Source organism: Mytilus galloprovincialis, chromosome 10, assembly GCF_965363235.1.
Source record: "Mytilus galloprovincialis chromosome 10, xbMytGall1.hap1.1, whole genome shotgun sequence".
NCBI lineage: Eukaryota > Metazoa > Mollusca > Bivalvia > Mytilida > Mytilidae > Mytilus > Mytilus galloprovincialis.
In genome coordinates this window covers 19,089,274-19,112,403 of record NC_134847.1, presented here as the reverse complement: position 1 = coordinate 19,112,403, position 23,130 = coordinate 19,089,274, and the positions used below count along the sequence as shown (strand labels likewise).

General features: G+C 32.8%; 1 protein-coding gene across 1 annotated transcript; it reads right to left on the bottom strand.

The window, feature by feature from the left end:
- Positions 1-10,364: 10,364 nt before the first annotated feature.
- Positions 10,365-18,838, bottom strand: LOC143049976 (serine protease inhibitor dipetalogastin-like). Its single transcript, XM_076223759.1, has 8 exons — positions 18,731-18,838; positions 17,616-17,683; positions 16,973-17,070; positions 15,766-15,877; positions 14,930-15,032; positions 13,249-13,374; positions 11,262-11,375; positions 10,365-10,555 (listed from the first exon to the last, which is right to left on the bottom strand). Exons 1-8 carry the CDS (start codon positions 18,733-18,735, stop codon positions 10,522-10,524), a joined length of 660 nt encoding a protein of 219 aa, XP_076079874.1. The 5' UTR covers positions 18,736-18,838; the 3' UTR covers positions 10,365-10,521.
- Between the last annotated feature and the right edge of the window lie 4,292 nt (positions 18,839-23,130).

Here is a 23,130-nt window from a genome sequence, read left to right as displayed (position 1 = left end):
CCAATGCTTTATCAAAAGTTTGATCTCAAGCAATCAATGTTGAAATTTGAATGTCGTTTTGACTGTATAAGCATTGCTTAAATTGTATAAATGGTATAAATGGTAAAAAAATCATTTTTAATATATATTTATATTACTAGTAGTAGTAGTTTGAACAATTCTAAATAATCAAATTTTGACAGGATTCATCAGTTTTCAGATATTAATAAGGGTATTGCAAAGAAAGGGAAAGTGGTCATGCATATTTAAATGGTACTCGTCTCCTTGTGATAGATATGTAAACTTTAATACATTTTTTGCATATTATCAGCTCTAAATCAATGTCGAAAATTTCCCCGGCTGCATGTATAATTTAATTACAATCCATTCAAACCAAATTTTACATTTACTTCGGGATATACAAAAAGAACATGTAAAGATATATAGAATTATTCATGAATAATTGACATTATATATATTGTTGCCAAATCTATACAGTCTCGTTTACTATTCACTATTTGATTCCATCTGTATAATTTATTACGTCGAATACCTTTCAGCACTTCGAAAACCTTGCAATATTCTAAACTTGATGGATAACTGAACAAAACTTTTAAATCTCTTTACAAAATTGTATCCGTCTTCTTTACAGAAATAAGTACGGTCATGTTCGTCAAACATCTATGTAATATAAGTGCACAATTTCCTACATGTATATTTGGGTTTGATAAATTGAATTCTGGAAAGGTATGTCTTTTTTTACGTTGACAATTACGTTTATAGAATGGCTGTTTGTAAATATTTTTGAAAGACAATGCATGAAATTAAGATAGTTCTGAAAATTTCTAAATATTCAAAGGCTAAATTAAAAATAAAAATCTTATTATGTCTTCTACATTTTCTCTACTGTTATATATTAACTGTACCATGTGTACTCCATGCAATCGTATAAAAAGCCGCCATTTTCCCTGTTAAGTTTTTTTTCTAAATATCAATGGCGGATACAGAACTTTTTATAAGGGGGGGGGGGGCACTGACTGACCTAAAAGGGTCATACTACAGTATAGCGATTCCCTTTATAAGCAACTAAATTTTCCGCACAAAGGGAAGTATCGCTAGGGGAGTGGAAATTGTTGTTCATTCGGAAGCTCCCTTGCTTTTTGTTGGTTCGTTTGTTCAATATTTAGTTTTATGACCATGTAGGCCTGTTTGTGTATTTCTTTTAGCCATCATACACTTACTGTGAATTTATCATTAATCGAGTGATAGTACCTATTTCATGCATCTCGTATAGGTAAAGATAAACCAAAAATGTGAATGTCCAACGAAGAACATATACTCTATATACTACGATATATGAGTTTAACTGTCCCTTTGGTATCTTTCGCCCCTTTTTTGTATGTATACTTTTGCAAAACCACGAAAGCCAATTCCACGGAAATACATGTTTTCCCCAATCCAATTGGTATCACAAAAATAAGTGATTCCACGAGTACTATATTTATTTGACTTATGATCTGTGATTGTCCTTTCTTTTCTATAACTCTCAATATACATTGTTAACCATATCAATTAAGTTGCGAAATGGTCTACAATTCAATATTTTCGGCAACTTAAAGGTGGAAATCTAGCGCATTTGAAAAGCTGCATCAAAACAGTGCGAGACATATTAAAAGCAAATCATTCACTGCATACGTATGTAAGGTATGCAGATAGGGGCACGTATAAAACTATTAATGAATATAACACATTATAATCGGTATCTTGCCAAAAGAATAAGCAGGGTCGTTAACTTGTCGTAGAGTATAAGTATACATATATCAAAGCTTGTCACAGTGACCTATACATAAATAAACCACAACCCCTCGTATGAATAATATCTCTCATCTATATAACACAGTTTAGGGAGACTCACTTAAAAGAAAGACACTTTAATCAACATGAAATAAGCATAGATACTTAGATCATATGTTTTCACATTAATATTCATTATATATATTCTTATTCATGTCACCCAAACCAGAAATTTACAGTCATCAAACTATTCGAAGATGGATGTTCCCTGGTAATAACGGCAAACAAAAGGCAATCGAAGTCCATACCTGCATTTTTTATAAAGAGAATGTCTGATAAAAATTTCTACTTTGAATGCAGTTGCAACTAAAGCGCACCAGTACCGGCATTCATTTAAATATAATAGATTTCCATTAATTTTCAGGTGTCTCAGTGGCGGATCCAGAACTTTTCCTAAACGGGGGGGGGGGGGGGGGGGGCGCTGACTTACCTAAGGGGGGCCCGCTCCAGTCATGCTTCAATGATTCCCTATATAATCAACCAAATTTTTACCACGAAAGGGGGGCCCGGGTCCCCCAGCCCCCCACCCCTGGATCCGCCTATGTGTCTCAAATATGCAAGAGACATTTGCCACTGAACAATAATCAAGCAACCCTTAATAAATAAATCAATTAATTGTAGGGCAGTCAACATGAAAGAAGCATTGTATTGTATTTCTCTTTTAGAGCAGCCTCTGTCCTAAAAAAAATCATTGTCTATACAAATACATCAAGCAGGTTAAAATAAATATGACGCTACATAAATATGTATGTAAAGATTGTTAGGTTGTTAAATACCCCCGTAGTAGTACTGAATAATATTTCCATAGGAAAGATAAATGTAAAATACAGCAGTAGTTAAACCGATACTAAGATCTCAGAAATCAATTAGGAAGATGCAAATCATATAAAAAACAAATCTGAATGAGGGATACACATAAATTCCAAAAAGGGCGAGACCAGAAGTGTTGGCTGGGTAAGTGTCTCGTGCTTTACATGCATCACCCGCCATACGAATCCACACTCAGTAGGAATAAGGCCACATTCGCTAATGTAAAATGGTTACAAATCCTTTTCTCGAATAAGATATTTTTATTTTTTTTAATATTCAAATACCTTTAGTTTCCTATTTTTACCCGCTAACGAGAATCGAAACGGTTCTTCCCTACAGTGAGTATGTAGAGTATTCTATATACAATAAAACCTGTTTAAAGAGTCCACTCAAGTGAGAGCATAAAAGTGGTCTCATAAGACAGGTGGTCTTTTAATACAGGTTCAATCTGTATGAAATGCACAACAGAGGGACCATAAATTAATGGTCTTTATATAACACAGGTTTTTGATTAATACAGATGATCTCTTAAGCAAGTTTGACTGCATATTGTTTTTCTTATCATTTTCCTTAATATTTTAATTTTTTATATTTTCAGATACCTAGACATCTATAGATAAATCATTTAAAGGACCGTGTTCTACCATCTAAAAACAATGGCATACTTGACACAAATAGCAGAAATTACGGATTACTTATTTCTTTGTAGTGCAACAGCAATAACTCGTCAACGATTGTCTTTACTTGGAATAACCCATATAATAAATTGCACTTTAGACGTACCAAACCTTAATGTGTCAGGGATTCAGAGTACACAAATCCACGTCGACGATCATCCTCAAGCACAGTTATATCTACATTTCGACCGAGTGGCAGACGAGATCAGTACCATAGCGTCACGTGGAGGGAAGGTTATAGTTCATTGCGTAGCTGGTGTCAGCAGATCTGCCACACTATGTATAGTTCACCTGATGAAATATCACAGAATGACTTTGGCAAAAGCTCATGATTATGTTGCGAAAAGGAGGTCAGTGATTCGTCCAAATAATGGATTTTGGAGGCAGTTGATTGACTACGAAAGAAAGTTGTACGGACGCAACAGTGTCCACCTGGTCAACTCTAATGTGGGCCTGGTTCCTAATCTATACACAGATAAGGCAAGACATACAGTCTCAGTGCCATCTACTTCATATTCTAGAGCTTATGGCCGAGCTTTTAATAGCCGACCACGTTACAGCTATTGATAGCAAGCTTTGATTTAAAACTTTATCAGAAACTACGGAACAATGTCAAATATCACCGCTCTACTTTTTAGTGTTATTATAGGGATTGTGTGGGTCATCAAATGTTTTAAAGGAAATGACTCACTTTTGCCTTACATTTTAACTTTATAATAAAATGCAAAATTAAAAGTGTATAGTTTGGTTCTTAACTAGATTAATTTTAAAAGCAATTACTGCTAGATTAAACAAATATATTCATTAGAGTACATTAACGGCTCCAAAGTGAGCACGTTTTGGATATATTGATAAAATACGATGATATTCGGACTTAAAAGCGTAGGGAAAACCTTGACAACAGTCTAAAATCAAAAATGTTTTGTAACATATGCCAATGATATCGAATTCCTTGACACAAAAAAAAAATCCGGATCATGTGTTGCGGTTAACGAGATTTGTACTAAAAATTGATATGAATTATTGTTCGAAAATTGGACCAATACTGACCTTAAAACAGTATATCTCAATAATTGATACTGAAAAATCATATTTCCTATTGTTCATATATTCATTGCGGGTGTTTTGGATTATATATGTTTTTATAGGCGATGTTGTTTTTTTAAATTTGTTCCGTTGTTTCTGATACAAACTGCTGTAAATTGCTTGATATTTATTTTTGTTACAATGTTATGAATGTTATTGTTATTGTGCATTTTTTTTTAATATTCTGCAAATAATTACTTTTTGTATAAACTTTATATTTTTAAAATTGCATTAAAATAACAGTCAGTATTTCAGTTATTAGCATCAGTACAAAATACAATATTTGAAATGTAACACGACGCAAAATATGCATGTTCATTAAAATGTGTTTTTATTTGTTTGATTGTATACGTTATGAAGCATGACCTAACATATTGTTAAATGAATCTGACAATATTATCTTATGATCTATGTCTGTTCTATATCTGAATGTGCATTACAAGGTAGAAAGATTTGTGCACTAAGGGTTTTTATTCTCCTGCATCAAGTACACGCACTTTGTCAATGTTGTCAAGCATTTATTGAACCTGTTGGCAAAGATTTCAAAAAATTCAAAAGCTTTATATTACATTTGTAAATCTAATATTAAAAAAAGTAAAATTTCAACCGAATAGATTTTTACTGATTGTAAAAATTTGTAAAAATTTGTATTTTTAATCATGCAAGTTTCGAGTACGATTGAAGTCCTTTTGTGGTAAGCAAAACGGAACTGCACAAGTAAGTTTTCGAATTATAGAGATGTTACTTTCCCTTCTCAATGTAAATTCAACAGATTTAGCTGTTTAAATGGTACAAAGCTGATCTAGCGTCTGATAAAAAGCCCATACTACAAAACTCAGTTTACACTGCAGTTTTAACAGATAGGCGTTTTCGGGATTTAGTCTGGAATTATAAGTGTAGGTTCCTGGGTTTTTCTCTTTCGCTACTAAGAGTGTTCTGACAAATTTAATTTCAGTGAATATAGCCTCTGAAAAAGAACACTATTAATAGTAAAGGCATCAATTTTTGTATATGCTTATATAAGTACATATTTCTTGTTTAGTTACATCTAATAAAATTTTTATTTACTGTTGAAATTATTGAACTCATTGTGATCAAGTGGTTATACATTTTTTACATCTTTTATATATACGACATTATCGTGTATTTTAAAAATCCTAACTAAGTTCTGTGCATACCCTATATTTCCTTTTTTCTACTGCAGCAATCAAAATTGACAGACTTTTTTAACCATTCAAAACTATTTGCAGAACCTATGTATTTGATTGTATTGTTAATATGTCATTTTCCTTAAAACACATGAAATATTTGCTACTGGACTCTAAGCAAATAACAACCAATTGAAAATTTAATAAATATCAATATTTGTATTTTACATGCTCCTTTCCTGATGAACTAAGTTGTTGGAATACCTTTCACGTGTTTGTCAATGTCTCTTCCTCCTGATTTAAATTACAAAATGTACTATGATGAAGACATAATCTTTCAATCAGTTTAATTGAGGTCTGGAGCTGGCATGTCAGTTAACTGCTAGTAGTCTGTTGTTATTTATGTATTATTGTCATTTTATTTATTTTCTTTTGTTACATCTTTTGACATCGGACTCGGACTTCTCTTGAACTGAATTTTAATGTGCGTATTGTTATGCGTTTACTTTTCTACATTGGCTAGAGGTATAGGGGGAGGGTTGAGATCTCATAAACTTGTTTAACCCCGCCGCAATTTTGCGCCTGTCCCAAGTTAGGAGCCTCTGGCCTTTGTTAGTCTTGTATGATTTTTAATTTTAGTTTCTTGTGTATAATTCGGAGTTTAGTATGACGTCCATTATCACTGTACTAGTATACATATTTTAGGGGCCAGCTGAAGGACACCTACGGGTGCGGGAATTCTCGCTACATTGAAGACCCACTGGTGGCCTTCGGCTGTTGTCTGCTCTATGGTCGGGTTGTTGTCGCTTTGACACATTCACCATTTCCTTTCTCAATTTCATTTTTATGCAAATTAGCTCTTCTCATATTTGGTATTTACATTCATTGTAGTTCTTTCTTTCGGTTAAACACAACCGTATTAACACCAATACCGAACTTCTATGTGAATTCCAAAAAAGGGGGGGGGGGTCATACCGGACATAAAAACTGACAAAATCGAACCGTTGAAAATTGACAATCGACAGTACGAATGGAAAACAACTGTAATAATCCTGACTTGGTACTGGTATTTTCCGTCAGAAATCGTTGGTTAAGCCTGGTTTTATAGCTAGCTAATTTCAGCCTCTAACTTGAAATTTCAGTGATTATTAAGATAACTCCGTTCTATTGACAAAATTAAATGAATAGACACGATTGGTCAATGAGGTAATAGCTTTGGACCCAGCAGCCGAAAAAAAACATTAAGAAGAAACTATATACGAAAGTAATGGTATACATGCATGCACATTTTTTTGAAATAACGTACATTCCAGTGCGTTTCATTTGAACTTTGGTGGAGAGCTGTCTCGTTGGCTATCACACTGCATCTTCTTATTTTTACATATATATACTTAATGCATATAGAATCATATTCAAAACAGTGTAGCTGTGGCCATTGATTGACAACCTTAAATTATCCCATTGACTGGGGCAGATTATGTGAACGTTCGCTGTAACAACCGCTGCTCACTATGTACTTGTTAAAGGCACTTAAACTGTGGGGTCACAAAAGGTTATCAACACCTAAATAAAGAAATTTGAAAAACTAATCAGGAATAACACGATGTTTTGATTTATATCAATAATATAAATCAAAACATAAAGTTATTCCTGATTAATTTTTCGAACTATTTTAATATTAAAGGCGTTAAGAACCTTTGGTGACCCCACAGTTTAAATTCTATAATAAGTAAGTAGTGAGCAGTTGTCGTTACAGACACACGTTCACCTAATCTGCCCCAGTCAATGGGATAATTTAAGGTTGTCAATCAATGGCCACAGCTACACTGTTTTGAATATGATTCTATATTTTATGGAAACCTAACACGACTAACTGATGCAACTTGTTACAGGTGTTAGCATTTGAGTTAACTTTACTTCGTGTTATTCATAATGAATCAAGTTAAGGATGATGCATACAAATGAAAGATGAAAAAGATAGGTATATCGTGATATTGGTCATTTGTATTCTTTGGAAGTCAAAATCTATTATTTAAGTATTAGTATAGGTAATGTCTAGACATACATAGGCTTTATGTTATACTGAATTTTGATGGTTAAAATGAACTATTATTATTTCTTGATGGTTTTGTTCGCGTTTGGAGCGTGTCATGCTTTCGGGTGTGCAAAAGTGCATGTCCTGCTTTACTGAGTATATATGCGAATTTGTTTTTGATACAAACAAACTTCCGATAAAAAATATAAACATATCAATTCAATAGAATCATATTCATGCAATCATGCACTATTCAACCCTTCTCGGTGCTTTTTTCACAATGACAGTTAACAATTGGTGCTGGAGATGTTCTTGACCCTTCAATGATACATAAACCTAAATTCGGTATCATATGAATTGTAATTTGACCATCATCGAACTACTAGAGTTTTACTTGTCGTGACTAACTAGACATATGATACTATAGTAGTAGAGCAGGAACAGCTACCTTTCTGGGGCTGCTGAGTTGACATTAAGTTTTTTTACTGCGTTAGGAATACTTATATCAGCAATGAGACGCGCAAAGCTATTAACATGAATCTGAACGAAAAATAATATACCATATAACATCGACCTTAATAAATGCAAGTTATCATCATACCAATATCGTAAACATGGTTTTATTAACAACAACAACAAAAAAAAAAAGAAAAAAAAGAGTAATATATGAAATATGAAATATGCAGTTTCTGTATTCAAGATTTATTACTGGTATGTTTTCAACTTGCGATAAAAGACCAGACGAGTTGCTTATTTATAAAACATCCGATTTATTACATATTCTATACATATTCTGTGATAATTGTACAATGCCCAACCTTATGTTTCAGTCAACATAATGCATTTACATTCCATAAATCTGTGTTTAAGGTCTTTCACATTATTATAGGAACACAATAACTGTTCCGTTACAGTTCATCAACAACACTAACTCCTTCTCCTTTTATGCATGTGTCATTGTCGTTTACTTGGTTTTTAGTTTTCATTTTTGCTTTCCTGTTTTGGTTTTACTTTTATATTTGAATAACATTAGTTGATGGATAGACGTAAATGAGACAGCTAAAAATCTCGAAAAATCACTAAGTATATAACTTTTATAATGTTTAAAGCTTTCATGCTGAATTAAAGTGTAAACATAATTAAATCAATGTTTGGTAGAAAGACACCATTGGCATGCAGTTTCTAGCTTCGGCCTTGAAATTTTATGGAATTTACTTGTTTCTCTGTTACCAAAATAATTGACCGCTAAATTCAATATAAAATTTTGAATGTACATAACTTGAAATCAACAATTATACACCAAAAGTACAGACAACTTATTAATTAATAAAACAGAGAAAATCTGATATAACTGATGCAGAAAGATTGTTGACACTAGGGTTAATCAATGTTATATATCATTTGCATATACACTGGCAACCAATCAAGACGCACAGGTTCTGCAGCAAATATAATCCCTTGTTATAGCATTCTCATTTAAAACACTAAGAAGATATGATTATGTCCAATAGTGTTGTATGTATTTTCAGGATTTGTACTGCTTTGTCGCTAGTTGAAGAAAATAACCATGAAATAAAGAAACGGCCATAAAATGAATGAACTGATGATGTTACCTGCATTGTTGACTGTTATAGGAAAATGAAGTGTTATTTATATTTACTTAAAAACGGGATATCTATATTGTTATTTGTTTATTTCTCGGGATTCTTTTGAACAAAACCAGGCTTAATAGCAAACATACAGGTCATGTATTCTGACGAGCTCCGATAGTTGGAACAAACGAGGTTCAATATAAGATTTTGAAGATAGTATTCTGTTTCTATTACTATGTAGCATCGGCCAATGTTGCAATACGATGCCAACAAAGTCTTAGTAAAATTGAAAATATAAGGATATTGCTCTCGTATTTAGAAAACAACATATCATTTTCAAATAGAAACATAGATATTCATGAGCTTCAACATGATCTATGGCATATGCGTTTTAATCAAATATCAGTTAATTGAGTTTTAAAATTGTTGCTGCAGTTAATGTTCAAACCTATTTTGGCAAAGTAGTCCTTATGCTGGCCTGGATATATCATGAAATAGCGTGGTTACTGCTGAAAAACATTGTCTTATGCGCATGGTACTATAGATTTGAGAATGAAATTGCTGTTTACACACTTAATTTGGAGTTCCCGTAAGATGCATTTTTTCGTATTCCCAAACAGGTTTTGTCATTTTTTGTTATGAATACCAAATGAAGGTAAGAAAAAAATTGTTTGAGATATGATAGCAATATAATTGCTGATAAATTGTTCATTTCGGAATAAAAATTGTTTGAAAACCAAAGTGTAAATAATTTCAAGTCTTTGGTCTAATTTCCAATTGTTTAAGACTATTACAACTACGAGTAATCTCATGTTTTACGTTTTCAAGAAAATGTTACCCATAATGCTTCAGTTTCTGGTAAGGCAAATCATCTATCCCAGAGGTAAAATTCTAAAGGCATCAGGCAATTCGTTGATACTTGTGTCATTCCAATGATATGTATACATTGTGACTTTTCCTAAGTTTGTAAATTATTTAATTAAACTAATTATTAGGTTAAAACTCCCGTAGACTCGACTTTATATGATTTTGGCTATTTTGTATAAGTACTTTTGTTTGTAATCCTCTAAATAGTTTTTTTTTGCATTCAAGTTATCTTTCTGAACTCTTGGTTACAATATCATACCTAATGAAGCTACTTCTAGAAACATGTGTCATGCTTATAGAATTAGATATACGCATATTATCAAAACTTGATCTTTTTATTTACATTTTTTTTTTTGATGATGATGGTTGATATATAGTATATTGATACATTAAAAACATGAAATAATACAAAGTTTTGTTCAATGCCGTGTCTTTTCAGATGTACACATGGCGTCCGTTACTCATACCAGTCTTCAACATGCAGAATTCTTTACTTTAGTAACGCCTCTGTATAAAGGAATTTAAGAGATAAAAACAACTTGAAAATAATATATTAACAGATTTGGTACGTTTGGAATAATAAAGTGTACATAAAAATATGATAACAGATATGATACGTTTGGAATAATAAATTGTAGATGTTTTATTCACAACTTGAAATTTTGGACAAGTGTAAGCAGGACACGTTGTATTGATACGTGTTCTCTACTACATGTTGACTTCAAAACGTCTTTATATTTTTTTGTGTCTTTGTCTGTTTGCCTCATTGACTTATTAAAACGAGCACACAATTTAAAGATACTATATAGCAAATGTTTTTCACCAGGGTCTTCCTTAAAGCTTTCCATCGTCCTTGTAGTAATCTTTTTGTGGGTACAATGAATACGATTCAAGGTTTCTGTTTCTGATGATAATGTTGTGAGTATACTTAAGATGTGGATGGATTGGTGTAAAATTTCCAGCGGCAAATATTTAATGCATATGGGAAGAAAACATGTTAATAAATAAATAAAAACATAGTTGACATCAGAATTATTACCATGCAGTTTATCATTCATTCCAATAGCAATCTGCGGGGCCGTTCTAGATGTGGCGTATAAAAAAAACGCGTTTCGAATTTTTTATCAATTGTTTACAAAAATATACTTTCAATTCGTTAGTAGCCTTATAAAATGAACAATTGACTGAATTAAGTGAAATTATATATACTTACACACAGCCCATGACACACTCATTTATGTATGTCTGTCCGTCATTTCCACATACGGGTTTCTCTGTCACAGGGCAATTACAGTCACACATACCCTCGTGCTGCAGAGGCACGCCACTGTTGAATATACAGTTCAAGATGAACAAAATTTTATTAATGACTATTATATACTAACTAAATCTTTTTTTTTTGTTTTATAGTTTATGAATCAAATGTGTCTAAATTAAGTTAATACAGATTTGTTTGTCTGCCACAAATCCAACATTCAGCAATATGATTGTCGTCATAGTTTCAACCAAAACCAAACTTTAAATTCTAATTTACAGCAGCTTTGAGAACTATCATTCAAACAAAAATTACATCCCAGCTCCTTTGTTCTAACCAGATCACCCCAGTTTGAGTTTCTTTGTTATGCATGCTTTCCTTTGTTCTGTAACATTTTGGCGGGAATGTCAATTCCAATATAAAACTTATAACTAATTATACATGTTATACGGAAAAGACTATCTATCAAAATTCACGTAGAAAAAATCCAGTGTCTATGTTGGGTTTCGAACACAAGACCTTTCGCATATCAGGCCATGACACATACCAATACACCAGGACGACTGGATACGAACTAACTGTAATTTAACATACTTAAAGGAAGCAAGATATTTTTATAAGTGGGGCGAGTTGGCAGACCTTTATTCAGAGGGGTTTAAACCGTTTTCGTTAATAAGTGAGTTGTCAGACTGATTGTTCAATTTGATTTTACACTTTTTCAAAAGTGGGCGAATCGGTAAACAAGAGTGGGGCGATTTTTTTTATAAAGTGGCGATATAGTGTGGGCCGATTGGCCAGCGGGGCGAGTTGACATTGTTTGATATCTGCTCATCGTGTTCGGGGGTCATAAAGGGTAAACGTCATATATAGTAGTATATAAAGTATAGTATAATGATTTTGTGGCGTTCTAAACTAGATTTTATGAATTGTAAATGGTTTTTCGTCTAATCTAAAACAACTGGGATGTAAAATAGTTATCCCATTCGGACTTGGTGTGTCAGTGTTAGATCACCCTCTGGCCTCCGGCCATCGGGGTGATCTTACACTGACACAACGTGTCTTCGTGATATAACTATTAAAGAATTACCTTAAAAACATGTCCTTTCAACTGTTAAGTGATAAGAGTTTCAAAGATGTTTACACGATAAACACGTGAGTAAATACATTCACAAGTTAATCATCAGATTTTTTCAGATAGCATACTGACATTTGTCCCTGGGGAGAACATTCAATTTTGTTTAACATTGTAAACAACACATTTAAAAAAAAATAGGGATTGCAATGCGATAATTTTTTTTATCTGCGCGCTATATCTTTAAATCATAAAGTAGATACATTTCTGTTGTTTGTCTGTTTGTACCTTATTTGTTTTGAGAAAGTCGATGGAGTTGGTATGGACTGTTGTACTGTTAGATATGTTTGGTATTTCTTTTATCCTTTTAATGTACTATCAAAGAAGAATTGACCAGAGTTTACACAAGCAGGAAATATGCGTATATAGAAAAAAAAATCTATTACACATAAAAAATCGCCTTTAGAGTGACCATTTTTGCAAGATTCGTTGTAGAAAAACTGATCCTACTTTATTATGTAGGTTTTACTTGCCTTAGGTGTGTACGGTTACTAAATGAATAAAACGAGGATTTAAGCTATACATACTTTTGGTCGTCTTGTCCATATTAAGGAGCGAGAGCTTTTAAAAGCAGCAATCCAAGCCCTACATTTACGTTATAAATTTGCCTGTCACATGTTTTTTGTTATTAAAATCTCAAATTGTTGAGACGCTGTCTCCTTTATAACACCAACTACATGTGCGTCCATCAGATACTAGTAACCGACCGTACGAAGGCTGTAAAAGTATTCGAGGTCGGTACAAAGACTTCCATGATCATCACTATGATATAATATTATCAGAATAAGTGTTTTGGCAGAATGAGGTACTTACTTGCAGGATCTCCAACAGTTGTTTACAAAAGACACTTCGCCGTTTTGATCAACGCCACATACGGGATCATAGTAATCTGGACAGTCACAGTGACAGAATCCATCTTCGAACTTTATGTAATGGTTTCTGGAATGTTTAATGGCAACTTATCATAAATAGCTTAATGTATCTACATAGATTTGAATAGATTTTTAAAGATACATATCTTTAAAAATCTATTCAAATTTGGTAAGTTCTTAATATGCTTTACTGTGCTTATTGTTATATATGCGTTTACTTTTCTACACTGGCTAGAGGTATAGGGGAGGGTTGAGATCTCAATAAACATGTTTTACCCAGCCGCATTTTTGCGCCTGTCCCAAGTCAGGAGCCTCTGGTTTTGTTAGTCTGGTATGATTTTTAATTTTAGTTTTTTGTGTATAATTCGGAGTATAGTATGACGTCCATTATCACTGAACTAGTATAGATATTTGTTATTAGGCCAGCTGAAGGACGCCTCCGGGTGCGAGAGTTTGTCGCTGCATTGGAGACCTATTGGTGACTTTCTACTGTTGTCTGTTCTATGGTCGGGTTGTTATCTCCTTGACACATTACCCATTTCCATTCTCAATTTTATTTACATGAAGAAAATATATAGAACACCTTATGTAAGCAAGTGACCAAAACATTATTAATCCATGAATCTTACAACGATCTATTTCGAGACAAGACCCCCGATGTAACAGACTCATTTTCGAATATATCAGATATCTATCTGTTTCATATACGCGGCATGATTTTAAGCGCTAAAGTGATACAAAATATGGCGCATTTTATTACAAATACGGTTATTACACAAAAACAAAACAACAATAAAATTTCTGTGGAATTTACATATATCAGTACTTTATAGTATAGCCTTTAGTAAAATGAATAAACTACGTATGAGAAACATAAACATAGTATAGTTTTTAACATAATTTGATTGTTTAGGTAAATCAGTCTTTTTTATGATACTTATGACGTTAAAGAAATGCCGGCTTTGAAATCAAAGAAATGCAGTGGCAAGTATTTCGTGTTTTTTCGGGACGATAAGATATTAACAATATATGAAATAGATATAATTTCTGTAATAGTGTTCGACGGGAATTTAGGGCAGTTAATTTGAACTGCCACAGAAATATGAAGGTAAATTGTATAGAGACAGAAATATAGCACTGCACCTATGGACGGACCCTTCAAACAGTTGTCGCACATGTCGTGAACGTGCTGCGGAGAGTGTGGTTCTCTTTCTACACGAGGCATTGAATCTTACATTCACACGATGACCAGACGTGGCTGCGAATGTATACATCAAGCACAACGAAACGGACTCCCTATTTGTTAAGGGTTTGTCGGGTTTTATTACTGCAAGTCGGAAAAAGAACTAAAGTAATCATATTTCTATTCTCCGATCACCCGATTTCCAAAATCATTGACTTCTCGAATATTGTTTTGTTAACTTTCGACCTGAAATGGATTAAAAAAATAGTTATGCTGTTCAGTTTTAGATACACATGTGTATTAGGTGTCCGAATTGACTAAATCAAATGCCTTTCTTTGGTCAATCCTGACTACTCAAGTTTGATACTCGTTGATTTGTGTGGTTTTATTACCTATACCAAAAATAAATAAACATTTGTCAATAAATTATTTAACTCACAGACTACATCTCATGTTACACTCATTTGCAAAGTTGACAGTGCCGTCTATAAAGTTAGTAGCGCAGACAGGTTTAAACTCATCAGTACAACCACAGGGCTGCTCTAAAGTAAAGATATATAAACATCAGTATATTTTGATCCTATATTTTTTTTAATCATTTATTAACTATTTTGCACAATAACGTGAAATGCAGGATATAAGTACTGTTCCAGGTCGCATGGTGATATCTTCGTGCCTTCTTGTATATAAGTGAACGTTTTCATGTTGCTTATTGGACGAATACGTCTGCTGGTGTATTATCAGTTCCTAGTAGTGTCATGGACTCGGTAGCTCAGTGCTGATAGTTTCCTGTTATTTCATGAAAATACCTAATCATTTAAGAGGATTTAGCTCTGACACAGAAAATGATATGGAAATTAATCAATCTCAGCTTGTTCGTATCAATATTTTTGCTTTAATTCTTGTCCCCCACCCCCGGATGTTTCAACTCTCAAAAGTATATAAGGTTTCGGATTCCTTATTATTTTTGTAGAATCATCATCGAAGGAACATTTGCATTTGTAAATGAGCATATGTACCTGTTTTAAATTGTTTTTTTTTTTTTGGTACGTGTGGCGTTTTTAATTCAATGTTTAGATAAGTATTTTCTGTATAAATGTAATTGTACTTGTAATTTTGAAAATGTGTGTGTCGATTCAGTGTCATTCCAATTCTGAAAGTGTTGCAGGATAAGATTACTTTCTTTGTTTTTTTTGTTAATTCCATCTATTAAAATGAAATATTTTGTATAATTTAATCAAAACATTGTTCAGATATTTCGATAATTTCACGTACCTCCTTTTGATACATCAGACACACAATGGGCTCTGTGTGGACATGTCTCCTGAAAATGTGGACATCTTTGTGGAATAGCCGTACATGAAAAACCCGATGGACATTTTGTAAACTTGTAAAATAGAATAAGAACACACTTTGATGTTAAGTATAACCAGTAACTTTTATCATATATTGGTAATGTATAAGAATTAAACGTTGATGCCATTAACATTATATATATAATAATTCCAGCAGTATAGTCAGTTATTGATACATAACTGATAATTTAGTCTTAGATGCCGATGATATTTTTATTAGTTGTTAGTGGTTTTGAAGCTGTCAGATAACTGCTAGTACTCTCAGATCTGTTCCTAGTGTCTTTTTGTTGTTGGGTTGTATAAGTACCTGGCCACGTCCACGTGTTTTTTTGTTCATCTGATGAGTTAAGCCTTTTTCAACTGATTTTTATAGTTCGTTCTTATGTTGTACTGTTATACCACTGTCCCAGGTTAGGGGAGGGTTGGAATCCCGCTAACATGTTTAGCCCCGCCACATAATGTATGTATGCGCGTGTCCCAAGTCAGGAGCCTGTAATTCAGTGGTTGTCGTTTCCTTATGTGTTACATATTTGTTTTTCGTTCATTTTTTTTTTATATAAATAAGGCCGTTAGTTTTATCGTTTGAATTGTTTTACATTGTCATTTAGGGGCCTTTTATAGCTGACTATGCGGTATGGGCTTTGCTCATTGTTGAAGGCCGTAGGGTGCCCTATAGTTGTTAATTTCTGTGTCATGTTGGTCTCTTGTGGACAGTTGTCTCATTGGCAATCATACTACATCTTCTTTTTTATATGCTGAGATGCAATACTTTACATTTTATATCGTTATGAGCTCAGTGTATAAATGGATGAAACTCGCATTCAGGATGCATGACCTTTGCTTTTGACCTTCATCAAAGAAAAGCGAGTCAAAATATGAAACAAAATCAATGAATCTTACTAAGCATTAAAAAAAAAAAAAAAAAAAAAAAATAATAACACTGAAAATCTTCTGAAGTGCATTATGAGTGAGGAGTTTCAACCTTAGTCGTGTCCAATTGAAATTGACTGCTTGACTTTTTACCATAACAGTTTTTACATCAATTTTATCTGATGGTTGTTTATTCAATTTTTAGTTATCGAATACTGTGTTAACTTTATCACTATAGAAAGCTAAAACCAACTCACCAAACATGGGTTTGGAGCACACTGACAACGTGGACAGCCTGCAGGAACGTAGCCGTACGGACAAGTTTTACCCGGACATGCAAATATACAGATCTTAGCTGTAAATATCGAAATAGAATAGTTTATCATTTTGTACGTTTTTTTAACTTGACTACCTCTTTGTAAAAAAGTAAGAACATAAAATCCAAAAATAATGGGATGATATTATATATAAAAAGTTTCGTGACATTTTGCACCTTTTTCAAACTTATTGGAAATGCTTTGCCTTGGCTTATGGATACAAGTTAAAGATAATTGATATCATGATATATGGTAAAGTAAAACATATAGTCATGGGTTGGTGCATTTTGTATTGAACAAGGCTAATGCGTAAGCATTATCTAAGTATATGCAACCATGTAGTTACTAAGGGTCTATTTCATGGTACTATAAATATATTAACATACAAGTAGTTCTACTTTTGACTTTTTTACTTTTCTTGAATTTGACATTCAGGTACATGATTTATTGTGTAAAAGTTCGTTATGCTTGCCAACTTCCCCAACCTTTACGAAAATTCACACAATTACTGTTTGCCAACTTCGTCAACACTTATAACTATAATATTTTTTTAAATGACATTTGCTACTTTACATCATCTCACCTGAAGCCTTGCATTTAGGGATACAGAAAATAAACAACAAAACTGTCATCAATGAAATCACGGTTAAACTGAAAAAAAAGAAGTATAAACTTGAACGCCAACTTCACACAGTTATAGGTCTTCAATCTTATAAAATAAGACCATTGAAAAATTCATCGAGTGCGTCAAAACGGTTTTGGAATTGATCGTATTTTAAATAAATACTGTTTTAATGAGTAACCATCCGCTATGAAATAACTGTGACTGTCTAAGCCAGACCATTCAACTTTATAAGACGAAGTTGAATAAATCATTCGATTCTAACTTTTTTGAAGAAAAAAAATAATTTGTTTGTTTAAATATGTTAAAAGTATACTTCCAGATATGAAATATTTATGTAATTATTTTTTTCAGAAGGATGGCGAAAATATGGATGGTAGTTGCCTTCATCAAGCAAGATATATATTGCTAGACATCTACGACTTCAAATTGTTCCTTTAAAAGTTATGCTAGTTGCAATGATTTTTTGGTGTTGCTGTAAAACTAGAGAGCGTGTTTTCTGTATCCCTAAATGACTTTCCAGTGTTTGCTCCTTGTGGAAGGCCGTATACGGTGACCTAAAGTTGTCATGTAATTTCTATTCAAGGTCAATTGGTCTATTGTGGAGAGTTGTCTCATTGGCCATTATACAACATCTTCTTTTTTTTTATATTACATTATACATCGTGTCATTACTTTCTCTGTCCCTAATTCAGAATACTTTCCCAACTTTTAATTGTAAAAAAGTATATGATATATATACACTATAGAAAGATAAATGATTGTTTTCCGGAATGAACCAATAATTTTCACATCTTTTTAAGAAAAACATATATGAAAAGTGTCGGAATCTTTGCACACTGTGTCTACATATATATGCTCTAGTCTTATAAAGAAAATAAAGTATTCTAGATTCCTCGAGGAGATTTTTTATGTTCAACTTCTTAAAATTTTCTATTTTCGAATCCAAAATTATTTCTTTGTTCGCATTAGAAAATGGAATGCTCCAAGTTAAATGATGATTTTTAATTAGCAATTAGATTACATTCACTTAATTCTTTGCAACACATTTGTTTTATACAATTGATATGACTTACCTCATTTTTGGAGTATACTTTTAGTATGAAAACTTTTAAAACGTATATCTTGTAATTATTCGATACGATTAAACGGTTTTCAGAATTTTACATTTTATCAAATACAACATCAAAACCTGAAGCCATTTTTTTGACCGACGCAGTTATGTCAAGTATTACTGCTGAAGCGAGGATTTGTATGTTTATTGGTCGATAGACGTGTTATATTGATGAAATACTGACTTCAATATGTGGTACTGCCATTGGCAAAAGATCCCGATCTGACCCCCGTGTTTGATAGTATCCGATAGTGTAATGGCAGGCCATGTAATCGTTCTTTTATTTGTCTTATATATTTGAATATTACTCTTAATCTGTTTTGATGATATTCATAAGACGTACCTATCCCGTCACTGTGTTATTGTTCTATGATAATTTTCGTAGTATTGTCTTTCATTTTGCCAATTTGCCTTGACAATATGCCTTCTTGTGTTTTTTGATACATCGCTCTGTACAGTTATACATCCCGTCATTGTGTTTTGTTCTGATAATTTTTGTATTCTTGTCCTTCATGTTTGCTTATATAGTTTTTTAATACCTCTTTGTGCTTCTTTGTTGCATTTTTGTTTGTTTTTATGGTTATTAAGATTATTGTTGAGTGCTGAACCTCTATGTTTGACATTTTTACCTACATATGTATTTTGTCTGTTTGTTCACCATTTTCTACATAAGAAAATGCCTGTATACCAAGTCAAGAATATGATAGTTGTTATCCATTCGTTTGATGTGGTTGAGCTTTGTGTTTGACATTGATTATGGACTTTCCGTTTTGTCCAGTATTTGGGTGATTTTACTTTTTGCAATGTATAAGACAATTTATAACAACCGTTCTATTAAGAATTCGAGAAAAAGAAATATCTTAATTGCTTGAAAGCTGTAAAAGAAAGCCGGAGAAAAAATACCAATTTACAGAGTTAATATACAGAATTCAACTATCAAACAGGAATACCCACTCGCACTATCATTTTCTATGTTCAGGGGACCGTACAGTTGGGGGTCAAAAATTCAATTCTTTATTAACCAAATGTTTTACAACATATAGGTACAAAATTAGAAAGATCATATTATAGGGAACCTGTATATTAAGTTTCAAGTTGATTGGACTTCAACTTCATCAAAAACTATCTCGACCAAAATCTTTAACCTGAAGCGGGACTGACGGACGAACGAACAGACGCACAGACCAGACAACCTAATGCCAATCTACTATTGTAGGTGGGGCATACAAATATTAACGCCATGCTGTTTTAGTTAACACAAAAATTCGATATAAAACTGCATGTTCTCATTTTTATACGCTCTGTTATAAATACTTTTACATTTTGCAGATTTTATCTTTTTTTAAAGCAGTAATCTGTTGCAAACTGAAAGTGAAATATTAATAGAATAAATAACCATTGTAGATAGACTATATCACTTAAAATATTAAAAACGTTTGACTGGTGTTCTAATTCTCCATTTATATCATCTTTTGTATTTTTATGGGCTGTTCGCTTTTTTACCATGGCGTTGACCATGTAAATCGTGTAATCAGTGGGCAACCAGGGGTCGTCTTAAATATCGTAGCGGCTACGTAGCTGCTATCGATATCTGTGTAGCATCTAGGCTAAATACACGTTCCTCTTACTATACAAAACCATATATCAAAGTAAGGTTAGTATTTTTGCATCCGGAAACGACTATCTTTACAAATTTAAATAGCTTTGTCCTTGACCTTTGATGTGATGACCTCAAAATCAAGATATCATTCATTATTTGTGACCATATCTTCGATTAAGATTGTCATCCCATTGGTAGCATTTGATTTACATCTCGAAATACCCTTTTTCTGCTGTGTGCAACCACTGTGCAATTAGAATGTTTGTGAAGAAAACTGTTGGGATTTCGGATTTGAAACTGGACATATTTTTCCTTTTATGATTAAAATAAGACGTGTGACTCACCTGGATCAATGTGCATCTTCAACAATGGTGTGGTCAGAATTTTTTTTTCACTTATGAGTTTGAATGTCCCTTGGGTATCTTTTGCCTCTCTTGCTCTAGTGTGACATCATTTTAACTGAGGTATTATGCTGACATCATTTTTTGATGACATTATGTTATTTGTTCTCTTTTACTGACATCATTTATGTGTACCCTAAACTGAAATCATTTTAGGTGTTTCCCTGTACTGACACAATTTTATGTATTCCCTTTTACTGACATCATTTGAGATGTTCTATTTTACTGGCATCATTTTAGTTGAAACCATTTGCCAACATCATCTGACATTAAATTATGTGTTCTCTTTTACTGACATCATTGTATGTGTTCTCTTTTAATATCATTAATTTAATGTGTTCTACTTTGCTGACATCATTTTATGTGTTTTCTTTTACCGACATCATTTGTCAACATCATTTTAGGTGTACTCTTTTACTGACATAATTGAATGTGTTCCATTTTACCAACATCATTTTGATGTTTTCTTTTACTGACATTTTATGTGTTCTCTTTTGCCGTTTTGCTGACATAATTTTATTATACACTTTTACTGACATCTTTTTATTGTACTCTTTTACTGACATCATTTTTGGTGTTCTCTTTTACTGACATCTTTTTAGGGGTTTCCTTTAACTGACATTTCATATATACTCTTAAAGGCCTTTACTGACATCTTTATAGGTAATTCCATTAACTGACATCATTAATTTTCTCTTTTGCCGACATCATTTTAGGCATTCCATTCTACCGACATCATTATAGGTGTTCCCTTTACTGCTATCATTTTACGTGATCTCTTTTGCTGACATGTTTTGGTGTTCTCTTTTATTGACATAATATTTGGTGTTCTCTTTTAATGACATCATTTTAGGTGTTGTCTTTTTAATATCATAATGTTTGGTGTTCTCTTTTACTGACATCATTCTAGGTGTTCTCCCTTGTCCACATCATTTTGGGTGTTCTCTTTTACTGACATCATTTAAGGTGTTCTCTTTTGCTGTAATTATTTTATGTGTTCTCCTTTAGAGACATTATTTTAGATGTTCCCTTTTGCTGACATCATTTTAGATGTTCCCTTTTACTGGTATCTTTTTAGGTGTTCTCTTTTGTCGACGTCTTTATAAGTGTTCTCTTTGCGGACATCATTTTAGGTGTTCTCTTTTACTGACATAATTTTAGGTATTCTCTTTTGCTGACAAAATTTTAGGTGTTCTCTTTTGCTGACATCTTTATAAGTGTTCTCTTTTGCTGACATCATTTTAGATGTTCCCTTTTACTGATATCTTTTTAGGTGTTCTCTTTTGGCAACGTCTTTATAAGTGTTCTCTTTTGCTGACATTATTCTAGATGTTCTCTTTAATAAGTTTTCTCTTTTGCTGACATTATTCTAGATGTTCTCTTTAATTGTCATCATTTTACGTGTTCTCTTTGACTGACATAATTTTAGGTATTCTCTTTTGCTGACATAATTTTAGGTGTTCTCTTTAGCTGACACCATGTTAGATATAAGTAAAATATATGCTACAAATTACTCTTATGAATTTTGTAAGTGCCAGGTGATGCACTTCAAAAATTTGTAATTTCGTTTACTGTGATTCATTTATTTTTGTTTATTAAATTTTTCATGGAGTGAGGATCATGGTTTTCCCAAAGTCTGCAAACATTCCAACAGAATATTTGTGATTGGTTTAACATTTAAATAGTGGTTACCCTGTACCAATGAAATTCACTTAAATATGTATGCAAGGAATAAGACAGGGGCGGATGCAGGAATTTTCGAAAGGGGGGGTGCTAACCCAGGGCAAAGGGGGGTGCAGGGGGGGGTGCAAAACATATGTCCCAATACAAATGCATTGATCGGCAAAAATAAAGGGGGGGTGCGCACCCCCGGAACCCCCCCCCTGGATCCGCCACTGTAAGAATACCCTTTAAAAGGCAACTCATTTGGAGCAAAAATTCAAATGATTAAATATAATATAGCATAAAATGTGCATTCAGGTACCAATTTTCTTGGAAAGAGCAAAATTGAAATTTTGTCAATAGTTGATTTTGTGGTTTTGCAAAAGTTTTTATACAGACAGAGTAAACAAAATATAAACTTCACTGAAAATTTGAATTCATTGTTTCCAAATACCCATGATATCAACTAGAATTGATAATAAATAACAATGAATCTACAGTCTATAAAGTGTAACTCTAATTTATGCTTTCAAACATCATATATTATTGCCATGATTGTAACTGATTATGGTCATTTCCATACCATTTGTTTAGTATTATTTTATGAACACAGATGAAGGGCAAGGACCAACTCAGTATCCTCTAAATATTCAGATTCTACTGTATGAAAGAATTCAACATGAAATCATAAATACAAAA

What these genes read in the sequence shown, in the direction of transcription:
- LOC143049976 (XM_076223759.1), bottom strand. An exon ending in TGTAACATGAGATGTAGTCT is followed by an intron (nt 13,375 to 14,929) that starts GTGAGTTAAATA and finishes TAAACATTCCAG; the next exon opens with AAACCATTACATAAAGTTCG. An exon ending in GAGTGTGTCATGGGCTGTGT is followed by an intron (nt 10,556 to 11,261) that starts GTAAGTATATAT and finishes TCCTTTATACAG; the next exon opens with AGGCGTTACTAAAGTAAAGA.